We start from the raw sequence: 13,857 nt of genomic DNA, 5'->3' as shown, positions 1-13,857 counted from the left end.
TTTGTTGAGAAGAGACTGATAAATAATTTCACAAGTGAGAACACTATGTGTAAAAAGCTCATTATTAAATAGGTTTGACTATTTCCTTTATCAAATGATGTTCTCTGAAACAAGTAAGGACAGTCAAAACCTGACATAGATGGATTTCTCCCCTAGGAGAATGTCACCTGCCTTGTTATCAAAATGTTCCACTGTATCTTACAAAGGAAATAGTCACTTTTATTCTTTTCATGTTTTGATGATAGACCACAAATACATTTTTACACAATAAGCTTTACCGACTGTTCAAACTATTCTGTTTTTTTCTTTATAATTGATTATTACTATTCTATAAGGTCTCAATGATTTACAAACTTAGTAAAGTTAATAAGAAACAGAATTATCTTGGATTCTACAATAATCTTTGAAATCCTACAAATCTGAGGTTTTAAATGACAGTTAATTTATGTCCCTCCACACAAAAACCTGCACATAGATGTTCATAGGAGCTTTATTAAAAATTGCCAAACCTTGCACACAACCAAGATGTCCTTTCCTTAGGTGAATGGATAAACTGTGGTACCTTCAGACAAAGGAATACTATTTAGTACTAAAAAGAAGTGAATTACTAAGCCATGGAATGACACGGAGGAACCTTAAATGCATATTACTTAGCAAAGGAAGCCAATGTGAAAGGGTCGGGAACTATTTTATTTGACGCTACAGCATGGTGTCTTGCGCAGGACCTTGCCCTCGGGAACTACGCCCCATATGAGTGAGCATGGGCTGTGCTTTCCTGTTTCCGCCCCTCCTCTTCCCCCAGTATCAGACCAGCCGTAATTCTAAGCCAATGGTACCAATGCAAGAAAGTCTTGATTTTTAAAATGACTGGATGAAATATTTTTGAAAGAGAAGAGGGGAATTGAGCTCAACTGTAAAGTATGGGCAGACATTTCATAGAAAAAGAGGGATGGTGAGGACATTCCAGGTGGGAAACATGAGAAAAAGCAAAGAGCGGAGAATCCTGGCATCTTCTGGGGACACGGAAAAGAACATCCTTTAGGGGTGGAGGTTCTTGGAAAATAGTTGGTGTCAGGCTGGTGCGCAGGGTGAGGCTGCATACGGACGGTGGTGCCTGCCAGGCTGACAAGAAGGAAGGTCTGTGCAACGTGGGGAAACCGTTCTTTGCAGTGCCTTGGGTAAACCTCTCTCCCCTCCCTCCTCGCAGTTGCTCCCGGGAGCGGGCAGGATGTCGCATGCGCCCTGGGCTACTTCCCCTGCGGCAACACCACCAAATGCTTGCCTCAGCTGCTCCACTGTAATGGTGTGGACGACTGTGGAAACCAGGAGGACGAGGACAACTGTGGTGAGCGTGCCCCGAGTCACAGCTGGATGGGGGTCGGGTCACAGTAGCACCAGGGGACAGAGGACCAGGGTCAAGTTGCTGAGACCTCTCGGTACAGAGAGAAATGAGAAAATGAAGTTGAAATACAAAATATATGGCGCTTAAGGAAATCTTACATTTATTTTACTAGCTTAACATTTCCATTCTTATGAAGAAGATGCGGTTTTATACATATATATGTTTGTGTGTGTATACATAATGTATACACAGTGGAATACTACTCAGCTATAAGAAACAATGAAATGATGCCATTTGCGGCAACATAGATGGACCTAGAGATGATCGTACTAAGTGAAGTAAGTCAGACAAAGATCATATGATATCACCTGTATGTGGATTCTAAAATATGACACAAATGACCTATTTACAAAACAGAAACAGAATCACAGGCATAGAAAACAAACTTATGGTTATCGAAGGGAAAAGGGTTGTAGGAGGGATAAATTAGGAGTTTGAGATTAACACATACACACCACTATATAGATAAACAACAAGGACTTAGGTATAGCACAGGGAATATATTCTTTTTTTAAATTAATTTTTATTGGAGTATAGTTGCTTTACAATGTTGTGTTAGTTTCTGCTGTACAGCAAAGTGAATCAGGTGTACATATACATATATTCACTCTTTTTTAGATTCTTTTCCCATATAGGCCATTACAGTGTATTGAGTAGAGTTCAGCACAGGAAATATATTCTTTATCTTGTAATAAACTATAATGGAAAAGAATCTGTAAAAGAAAATATATATATATATTTACTTACTATGACATATATATGTACAACTGAATCACGTTGCTGTACACTGGAAATTAACACAACATTGTAAATCAACTATACTTCCATTTTTTTTAAAAAAATCCATTCTTTCCTGTGTATTAGCTCAGATTCTGTGGGGCAGCAATCCCAGCTGGGCTCAGCTGAGATCAGCTACACGGTCTTCCTGCCTCTGCTGCGCTTTCTCGATGCCTCTGCAGGCCTCTGTGGGTTGGCTCTGTCCCCGTGCCTGCAACCTGGGCTGAGACAGCTGGGGACACTGGCCCTTCTGCCACATCCCTCCCAAAGCACGTCACAAGGCCAGCTCTGTTCCAGCAGGGGAAATGGAGCCCTCCTCCTGCAGAGAGCAGCTCAAAGTTAAGTGCAAGGACCTCAGACAGAGGGAGGGCAGGCTGCAACCACGCTTGACACAGTTGGTATTACATTTGCTTTTCCCACAGACATTAATGTTAACTCACAGTGACTCAAAGAGTCCCACCTGCATGACCTTAGGAAGGTCTGTCTTTTAATTTAAATATTTCCAGGAGCAACCATGATTTGTCTGTTTACTTATCTTATTGAAACAGCAGCCGATATTTGAAGAAGTGATATTTTTCTACACTCTTGATTTTGTAGTTATGTGTGTATGTAGGGCTGTGTGTGTGTATGTGTCCTCTTGATTCAGGGATAGTTATTCAGGAGGTGGGTAAGCTTTCCCCCATCTCCTGAAAATGCAACTGTAGTTTATTTGGGGGGGAGATAAATTATGCAGATTTCTATTTGGTCCTGAAAGATGTTCGTTACTCTGAATCCTGGTGAATTTTAATAGAGAGAATATAACACTAGGAAAGACATTCAGGTCTCTTTCTTCAAACTTAGAATTGAATTCTGATGACAAGCATGGGCATGACTCTTGTGGAAACAGTACTTAATGGGAAGCAAAATCAGGTTGGAGATGCATCCTCCGTAACTGTTTCTTCTTTCCTTCCCCTTCCTGCAGTGTTTTCCACTCTCTGCAGGTCTGTGAACAGCCTCTCCCTCTCTGTCCCGTCAGTCATTTCCATGTGTCTCCCCTTCTATTCCTCCTCTCTAGTGCCCACCCGCATTCCTTCCTTTACTCTCTCAACTCCCCTTCTTATTTTCATCCTTCTCTTGTCCTCCATTCTTTTTCAAATCAAATCCACCTCAGTATTTATAAATTAGATTTTAATGATTATTTAGCTCACTCCATTAAGTTTATAAGCTGCTCATTATACAGATTTTAACACCTTTACTTCCAAAGAAAATTAAATCCAAGGAGTTGCTTTTAATTTCCAAGTAGCTGTAAAAACATTCCTGCCACGCCTACCCCACCCTTGGGCTGAGTTGCCCAGAAGGGTGGTTTTTATCTTATGGTCAGTGGACTCTGAGAATCAAGAAAATCTTCAGGCAAGGTGCGGGGTCTGTAAATCCCCCGAAAACTATGAAATGTTGTGTATTTGTGTACACGTGCATTTTCTACAAGAAAAGTGTTCGTGGGCTTCCCTGGTGGCGCAGTGGTTGAGAGTCCGCCTGCCGATGCAGGGGACACGGGTTCGTGCCCCGGTCTGGGAAGATCCCACATGCCGCGGAGTGGCTGGGCCCGTGAGCCATGGCCGCTGAGCCTGCGCATCCGGAGCCTGTGCTCCGCAACGGGAGAGGCCACAACAGTGAGAGGCCCGCATACCGCAAAAAATAAATAAATAAATAAATAAATAAAAAAGAAAAGAAAAGTGTTCGTAACTTAACAGCTCTGCAAAACGTTTAGAGTTTTTAAAAGGCAAAAAGCTTCCTTATTCCTGTCATTGGCTAAAACAGAAATCTAGAAAAACAATTTCACTCCAAGCTGGAATCAGTTTCTCCCAACTAGCACTCCAAATCTGTCCATATAAAATCAGTAGTTGTGAGTAGTTTACGACAGTAATCGCAACAGCAACAACGTTCCCTTACCTTCTTTGATTTCTTTTTCTTTTTTTTTTTTGACAAGGAACTAATATTTATTAAGCACTTAATGTATACTAAATACCAACATTATACTTTAAATTTTTTAAATTTTATTATGGTAAGGACACTTAACATGAGATCTAGCCTTTTAAATTTTGAAGCAATTTTTAAGTCGGCCTTACTGTTTTTGTTTTTTTTTAACATCTGTATTGGAGTATAATTGCTTTACAATGGTGTGTTAGTTTCTGCTGCATAACAAAGTGAATCAGCTATACATACGCATATATCCCCATATCCTCTCCCTCTTGTGTCTCCCTCCCACCCTCCCTATCCCACCCCTGTAGGTGGGCACAAACCACCGAGCTGATCTCCCTGTGATTTCTTTTTAAAATAGAAACAAAGTTGTAGCAAGATTCCTCAACCAGGCATCAGAAGGCTCAGGCTCAGATCCTGGAAGTGCCTCTTTCTGTCTGTTGGTACTTCAGCAAATCATTTCTTTGTGCTAAGTCCCGTTCCTTACTGTGAAATTGGAGTAGTAAATTTATTGTGAAGGTTAAGTGAGTTACAGGGGTAGAAATGCTTGTCCTGTAACGGGCACGCAGTAAATCTGGGCAGACCAGATTCCTGACTACCATACTTAGCCGTTACTCTGGAATTCACCTCTTTGAAATTCTATCCGAGGAACATTTACATTTGATTGGACTCCAAACCAGGGAAGTACTGGTTTGTAGGTGTGAAGGGAAGTATGAAGCAAGTTGAGGCAAGGTGGTGGAAGCAATCTGTCCCCAAGATCTTGCTAATATATCATCTTAGGGATCTCGGACATGAGCAGGGAATGGTGTATACTACTAACTTTTATGAAAAAGAAATATTCAGAGCATGGATCAAATAACTTAAGTTCTAGCTACATGTGCGTATAAATACCTTAAATATTAGCATGTGAAAATAAACAGCATTTGTTTAATCAACTATTACTAATTATTAAAAATACAGGGGACATTTGGAAAGCAATTAATATTTTAAAAACGAAAAAGAGTATGCTCTTTTAAAATCTTTGTTATTCACCATTGTCGACATTTAAAAATCCCCACGTCCAATTTTGGAAATATGGGGAAAATCATAATCCACTCTTATGAAGACATGCCTTTGTAACAAATATTATGTTAAACTGTTCCTGGTCTTCTTATGCCAGGATCACACAACTCTCCTGAAATTCACCTAGACCAGCAGATCCCCAAATGTAGTTCAGGACCAAACCCATCAGTGGCATCTAGGAAATTGTTAGAAATGCAGGTTCTCAGGCTCCATCCCAGCCCTATGGACTCAGAAACTCTGCCACTGGCCCTGCAGTTTCTATAAGCTCTTTGTGTCATTCAGATGCACAGCAGACTTTGAGAACCACTGACCTAAACCCAAGTGCGCAGGAAGTAAGGGATGCACGCGAAATAGTAGCCACAGCAGAACTAAACTTAAATCAAGACTTCAGTATGGCATGCAAGCATTCTAACTTGCTACCAAACTCCATTATTACAATTATTATCAATTTTTTTGTTTCTATAAGAAAAATTGACACTCTACTAGTGGCAGTCATCTGGAAATTCCAAAAAATTGAACTACGCTCAAAACCTCAAAGGTAGCCAGTTGAGATGCGCTGCTATTCATGCATGAAAGGGTTGGAACTTCCCAAGAGGAATGTCAGAATTTCACACCATTTTTACAGTCCAGGTCATAAAAATTATGAGATGTAGTTATTCCTTCCTGCTTCTCATTACTTTAATTTCCTTCACTAGCTGTGGTTTTTTCCTTCATTTTATAGTATCTGGATAATTTATGCTCCCCCAGCTGTTCATTTTTAAGACATCCATATTTAAATTTGGTCTAAAATGACCAAGTCAGAAAGTTGGTCCTTTTCAGAATATGTCAACCTCATGCATGTTTGAATAAGCAGCATTAAATATATTTGCAATCACATAAAATACAATATCTTAGATATAAAAGGAAAACCCACAGCTAAAAATCACTTTCAGAGTGATCATTTACAGCTTAGTATATTGTCAAATAAAAAATCTTTTTCTAATGGAAGGGGGGACTTTTTTCTTGGTTAGACCTTTTAAAAGATACATCCTAAAAAAAGTAGCTCCAAAAAGCTCTCCCTTATTCCCTTAAGCTACTTAACTTTGACACCAATAGTAATTATTAAAGTGGAGAAAAAAGTCAAACGGAAATAGTGGTAATAAAATTTAAGGAAGTCACTTAAAAAAAAATGAAACACCATCAAGTAAGTTAAACTGCCTCCCCATGGATCGAACTATAATATAAATGAATTATATTTAGAAAGAACTGTTACTTTTGTATTATCACAGACATCTTAAACAAGTAGTCTAATTTGACTATAATTTTCCAGTTCTCTTAGAAAACCCATAGAAAACAAAAGAATACAAAATATTTTTTAAAAGTAAAATATCTCAGTACAAAAAGCATAAGGTATCAAATCACTGAACATTTTTTATGGACACAATGCAAGGAAAAGTTTAAATCAAGTTTCTGGTATAAAATGATTAAAGTTTTCAGTTGCATTCACAAGGATCCCTTCTTTCTAAAATATCTGGGCAATACAGAATTTATATCTATATGTCTACTAGGCAGTTACTCTGGAGTTCACATCTTTTTCATTCTATCCCAGGAACTGTTTACATTTGACTGAACTCCAAACCAGGGAAGTCCTGGTCAAAACTGATTGCACCGTTTTTATAACTTTGATCTTTACTGATAAACTCCAATATGGAAATGTACAAATTTTTCCCGAATTATGCCATTTGATATAATTCCCATATGTTTCTGCCATATATTACTAACCCATTTATTGATCTCCGCAGAACTATCACAGATGCAATCAGAAAAGAGGCCAAAAAAGAAATCTTTGAGTGATTACAGTAGTGTTTAGTGTGACAATGACGAACCAAAAAAGGAGGGACCATTCAGTGTTTCAGCTAAAACTCTTAGATACTTGGGAGAATGTCTGGGTAAATACCAAGGGAACCTGATTACAAAAAGGTGTGAGACTCTCATTCAGGAATTATCTTTGTCGATTTCAAACTGAGTGCCAACTTGGTAGTAAAAGTGAAATATTAAAATAGCATCAGAGGGGTGGGGCTCCGTCCCTGCGTCTGACACCCTCACATCTTACTTCTCTCGGCCTTCATTCTCTAATCTTGGAAAACGGAGATCAGCAACATTATAATGAATGTGCTTTGCGATCTCATGACGGTCTATAGTATGCGTTAAATAGAATTTTGGCCGGGAAAGTAGAATCTTATAACCTGAAGCACTTTAAAAATAGCAAAGGATTGAAGACCTTCAAGATGGCAGAAGAGTAAGACGCGGAGATCACCTTCCTCCCCACAGATACACCAGAAAGACATCTACACGTGGAACAACCCCTACAGAACACCTACTGAACGCTGGCATAAGACCTCAGACCCCCTAAAAGGCAAGAAACTCCCCACATACCTGGGTACGGCAAAAGAATAAAGAATAAACAGAGACAAAAGGATAGGGACGGGACCTGCACCAGTGGGAGGGAGCCGTGAAGAAGGAAAGGTCTCCACACACTAGGAAGCCCCTTCGCGGGTGGAGACTGCGGGTGGCGGAGGGGGGAGCTTCGGAGCCACGGAGGAGAGCGCAGCCACAGGAGTGCGGAGGGCAAAGCGGAGAGATTCCCGCACAGAGGATGGGGCCGACCGGCACTCACCAGCCCGAGAGGCTTGTCTGCTCACCGCCGGGGCGGGCGGGGCTGGGAGCTGAGGCTCGGGCTTCGGTCGGAGCGCAGGGAGAGGACTGGGGTTGGCGGCATGAACACAGCCTGCAGGGGTTTAGTGCGCCACGGCTGGCCGGGAGGGAGTCCGGGGAAAAGTCTGCACCTGCCGAAGAGGCAAGAGACTTTTTCTTACCTCTTTGTTTCCTGGTGCGCAAGGAGAGGGGATTCAAAGCGCTGCTTAAAGGAGCTCCAGAGACGGGCGCGAGCCGCGGCCACGGCGCGCCTCACGCTGGTGCAACGTCACGCCGGCCGGCGCCTCACGCTGCTGCAACGTCACGCCGGCCGGCGCCTCAAGCTGCTGCAACGTCACGCCGCCTCTGCTGCCGCAGGCCCGCCCCGCACTCCGTGCCCCTCCCTCCCCCCCCCTCCCCCGGCCTGAGTGAGCCAGAGCCCCCGAATCAGCGGCTCCTTTAACCCCGTCCTGTCTGAGTGAAGAACAGACGCCCTCCAGCGACCTACACGCAGAGGCGGGGCCAAATCCAAAGCTGAACCCCAGGAACTGTGTGAACAAAGAAGAGAAAGGGAAATCTCTCCCAGCAGCCTCAGGAGCAGCGGATTAAAGCTCCACCATCAACTTGATGTACCTCCATCTGTGAAATACCTGAATAGACAACGAATCATCCCAAATTGAAGAGGTGGACTTTGGGAGCAGCTATATATTTTTTTCCTTTTAATCTTTTTGTGTGGGTGTATGTGTATGCTTCTGTGTGTCATTTGTCTGTAAAGCATTGATTTTACAATTTGTCCTAGGGTTCTGTCTGTCCGTTGTTTTTCTTTTTTTTTTAGTATAGTTTTAGGAATTGTTATCATTGGTGGATATGGTTTTGGGTTTGGATGCTCTCTTCTTTCTTTTTTTAAATTACTTTTTAATTTTTTAATAGTTATTTTTTATTTTAATAACTTTATTTTATGTTATTTTATTCTTTCTTTCTTTCTTTTTTCCTCCCTTTTCTTCTGAGCCGAGTGGCTGAAAGGGTCTTGGTGCTCTGGCCAGTTGTCAGGCCTGTGCCTCTGAGGTGGGAGAGCCGAGTTCAGGACACTGGCCCACAAGAGACCTCTCGGCTCCACGTAATATCAAATGGCAAAAGCTCTCCCAGAGATCTCCCTCTCAACGCTAAGACCCAGCTCCATTCAACGACCAGCAAGCTACAGTGCAGGACACCCTATGCCAAACAACTAGCAAGACAGGAACACAACCCCACCCATTAGCAGACAGGCTGCCTAAAATCATAAAAAGGTCACAGACACCCCAAAACACACCACCAGACGTGGACCTGCCCAACCAGAAAAACAAGATCCATGCTTATCTACCAGAACAAAGGGACTAGTCCCATCCACCAGGAAGCCTACACAATCCACTGAACCAACCTTAGCCACTGGGGGCAGACACCAAAAACAACAGCAACTACTAACCTGCAGCCTGCGAAAAGGAGACCCCAAACACAGTAAGTTAAGCAAAATGAGAAGACAGAGAAACACACAGCAGATGAAGCAGTAGGGTAAAAACCCACCAGACCAAACAAATGAAGAGGAAATAGGCAGTCTACCTGAAATAGAATTCAGAGTCCTGATAGTAAAGATGATCCAAAATCTTGGAAATAGAATGGAGAAAATACAAGAAATGTTTAACAAGGAGAACTAAACAGCAAACAAACAATGATGTATAACACAATAAATGAAATTAAAAATTCTCTAGAAAAAATCAGTAGCAGAATAACTGAGGCAGAGGATAAGTGACCTGGAAGATAAAATAGTGGAAATAACTACTGCAGAGCAGAATAAGGATAAAAGAATGAAGAGAATTGAGAACAGTCTCAGAGACTTCTGGGACATTATTAAACCCACCAACATTCGAATTATAGGGGTCCCAGATGAAAAAGAGAAAAAGAAAATCACCAAGAAAATATTTGAAGAGATTATAGTTGAAAAAAAGGAGATAATCAAGTGCAGGAAGTGTAGCGAGTCCCATACAGGATAAATCCAGGGAGAAACACACCAAGACACATATCAATCAAACTACCAAAAATTAAATACAAAGAACAAATATTAAAAGCAACAAGGGAAAAACAGCAAATAACATGCAAGGGAATCCCCATAAGGTTAACAGCTGATCTTTCAGCAGAAACTCTGCAAGCCAGAAGAGAGCGGCAGAACATATTTAAAGTGATGAAAGGGAAACACCTAGAACTAAGATTACTCTACCCAGCAAGTATCTCATTCAGATTCAACAGAGATATTAAAATCTTTACAGGCAAGCAAAAGCTAAGAGAATTCAGCACCACCAAATCAGCTTTACAACAGATGCTAAAGGAACTTCTCTAGGCAGGAAAGAAAAGAAAAGGAAAAGACCTACAAAAACCAACCCAAACAATTAAGAAAATGGTAATAGGAACATGCATATCGATAACTACCTTAAATGTAACTGGATTAAATCCTCCAACCAAAAGACATAGACTGACTGAATGGATAAAAAAACAAGACCCGTACATATGCTGTCTACAAGAGGCCCACTTCAGACCCAGGGACACATACAGACTGAAGGTGAGGGGATGGAAAAAGATATTCCATGCAAATGGAAATCAATAGAAAGCTGGAGTAGCAATTCTCATATCAGACAAAATTGACCTTAAAATAAAGACTACTACAAGACACAAAGAGGGACACTACATAATGATCAAGGGATCAATCCAAGAAGAAGATATAACAATTGTAAATATTTAGGCACCCAACATAGGAGCACCTCAATGCATAAGGCAAATGCCAACAGCCATAAAAGGGGAAATCAACAGTAACACAATCATAGTAGGGGACTTTAATACCTCACTTTCAACAATGGACAGATCATCCAAAATGAAAATAAATAAGGAAACACCAGCTTTAAATGATACATTAAACAAGATGGACTTAATTGATATTTATAGGACATTCCATCCAAAATAACAGAATACATTTTCTTCTCAAGTGCTCATGGAACATTCTGCAGGATAGATCATATCTTGGGTCACAAATCAAGCCTTGGTAAATTTAAGAAAATTGAAATCGTATCAAGTATAATTTCTGACCACAACGTTATGAGACTAGATATCAATTACAAGAAAAAAATCTGTAAAAATACAAATTCATGGAAGCTAAACAATACACTCTTTAATGACCAAGAGATCACTGAAGAAATCAAAGAGAAAGTCAAAAAGTACCAAGAAACAAATGACAATGAAAACAAGGTACCGAAAACCTATGGGATGCAGCAAAAGCAGTTCCAAGAGGGAAGTTTATAGCAATACAATCCTATCTCAGGAACCAGGAAACATCTCAAATAAACAACCTAACCTTAAACCTAAAGCAATTAGAGAAAGAAGAAGAACAACAACAACAAAAAAACCCAAAGGAAGCAAAAGGAAAGAAATCATAAAGATCAGATGACAAATAAATGAAAAAGAAATGCAGAAAACAATAGCGGAGATCAATAAAACTAAAAGCTGATTCTTTGAGAAAATAAACAAAATTGATAAACCATTAGCCAGACTTCTCAAAAAACAAAAAAAGGGAGAAGACTCAAATCAATAGAATTAGAAATGAAAAATGAGAAGTAACAACTGGTACTACATTACTACAAGCAAGTGTATGCCAATAAACTGGACAACCTGGAAGAAATGGACAAATTCTTAGAAATGCACAACCTTCCGAGACCGAACCAGGAAGAAATAGAAAATATGAACAGACCGATCACAAGCACTGAAATTGAGTCTGTGATTAAAAATCTTCCAACAAACAAAAGCCCAGGACCAGATGCCTTCAGAGGCGAATTCTGTCAAACATTTAGAGAAGAGCTAGCAGCTATGCTTCTCAAACTCTTCCAAAATATAGCAGAGGGAGGAACACTCCCAAACTCATTCTACGAGGCCACCATCACCTTGACACCAAAACCAGATGAAGATGTCACAAAGAAAGAAAACTACAGGCCAATATCACTTATGAACATAGATGTAAAAATCCTGAACAAAATACTAGCAAACAGAATGCAGCAGCACATGAAAAGGATCATACACCATGATCAAGTGGGGTTTATCCTAGGAATGCAAGGATTCTTTGGTATATGCTAATCAATCAATGTGATACACCATATTAACAAATTGAAGGAGAAAAACCATATGATCATCTCAGTAGTTGCAGAAAAAGCTTTCGACAAAATTCAACATCCACTTATGATAAAAGCCCTCCAAAAAGTAGGCATAGAGGGAACTTACCTCAACATAACACAGGCCATATATTACAAACCCACAGCCAACATCATTCTCAATGGTGAAAAACTGAAAACATTTCCACTAAGATCAGGAGCAAGACAAGGTTGCACACTCTTACCACTATTATTCAACATAGTTTTGGAAGTTTTAGCCACAACAATCAGAGACAAAAAAGAAATAAAAGGAATCCAAACTGGAAAAGAAGAACTAAAGCTGCCACTGTTTGCAGATGACATGATACTATACATAGAGAATCCTAAAGATGCTACCAGAAAACTACTAGAGCTAATCCATGAATTTGGTAAAGTAGCAGGATACAAAATTAATGCACAGAAATCTCTTGCATTCCTACACATTAATGATGGAAAATCTGAAAGAGAAATTAAGTAAACACTCCCATTTACCATTGCAACAAAAATAATAAAATACCTAGGAATAAGCCTACCTAAGGAGACAAAAGACTTGTATGCAGAAAACTATAAGACACTGATGAAAGAAATTAAAGACGATACAAACAGATGGAGAGATATACCATGTTCTTGGATTGGAAGAATCAACATTGTGAAAATGACTATACTATCCAAAGCAATCTACAGATTCAATGCAATCCCTATCAAACTACCAATGGCATTTTTCACAGAACTAGAACAAAAAATTTCACAATTTGTATGGAAACACAAAAGACCCCGAATAGCCAAAGCAATCTTGAGAAAGAAAAACGCAGCTGGAGGAATCAGACTCCCTGACTTCAGACTATACTACAAAGCTACAGTAATCAAGACAGTATGGTACTGGCACAAAAACAGAAATATAGATCAATGGAACAGGATAGAAAGCCCAAGGTAAACCCACACACATATGGTCACCTTATCTTTGATAAAGGAGGCAAGAGTATACAATGGAGGAAAGACAGGCTCTTCAAAAAGTGGTGCTGGGAAACCTGAATGGCCACATGTAAAATAATGATATTAGAATGCTCCCTAACACCATACACAAAAATAAACTCAAAATGGATTAGAGACCTAAATTTAAGGTCAGACACTATAAAACTCTTAGAGGAAAACATAGGCAGAACACTCTATGACATAAATCACAGCAAGATCCTTTTTGACCCACCTCCTAGAGAAATGGAAACAAAAATAAACAAATGGGACCTAAGGAAACTTAAAAGCTTTTGCACAGCAAAGGAAACCATAAACAAGATGAAAAGACAACCCTCAGAATGGGAGAAAATATTTGTCAACGAATCAATGGACAAAGGATTTATCTCCAGAATTTACAAGCAGCTCATGCAGCTCAATATCCAAAAGACAAACAACCCAATCCAAAATGGGCAGAAGACCTAAACAGATATTTCTCCAAAGAAGATATACAGATTGCCAAGAAACACACAAAAGGATGCTCAACATCACTACTCATTAGAGAAATGCAAATCAGAACTACAATGAGGTATCACCTCACTCCAGTTAGAACGGCCATCATCAAAAATCTACAAACAATAAATGCTGGAGAGGGTGTGGAGAAAAGGGAACCCTCTTGCACTGTTGGTGGGAATGTAAATTGATACAGCCACTATGGAGAACAGTAGGGAGGTTCCTTAAAATACTAAAAATAGAACTACGACCCAGCAATCCCACTACTGGGCATATACCCTGAGAAAACCATAATTCAAAAAGAACCATGTCCACAATGTTCAC

The 13,857-nt window shown here is 40.0% G+C and overlaps 1 protein-coding gene across 1 annotated transcript in view; it reads left to right on the top strand.

The window, feature by feature from the left end:
• The window catches only part of RXFP1 (relaxin family peptide receptor 1), a 96,917-nt gene that overhangs the window by 30,520 nt on the left and 52,540 nt on the right, over positions 1-13,857 (top strand). The window contains exon 2 of the mRNA XM_067737062.1: positions 1,208-1,345. Coding sequence (XP_067593163.1) covers positions 1,208-1,345 — 138 coding nt within the window. The remainder of the gene's footprint in view (positions 1-1,207; positions 1,346-13,857) is intronic.

This window comes from Pseudorca crassidens, chromosome 4 (genome assembly GCF_039906515.1).
Source record: "Pseudorca crassidens isolate mPseCra1 chromosome 4, mPseCra1.hap1, whole genome shotgun sequence".
Taxonomy (NCBI): domain Eukaryota; kingdom Metazoa; phylum Chordata; class Mammalia; order Artiodactyla; family Delphinidae; genus Pseudorca; species Pseudorca crassidens.
Note: the sequence above shows the minus strand (reverse complement) of the source record. Positions and strands in the feature narration are given on the sequence as shown.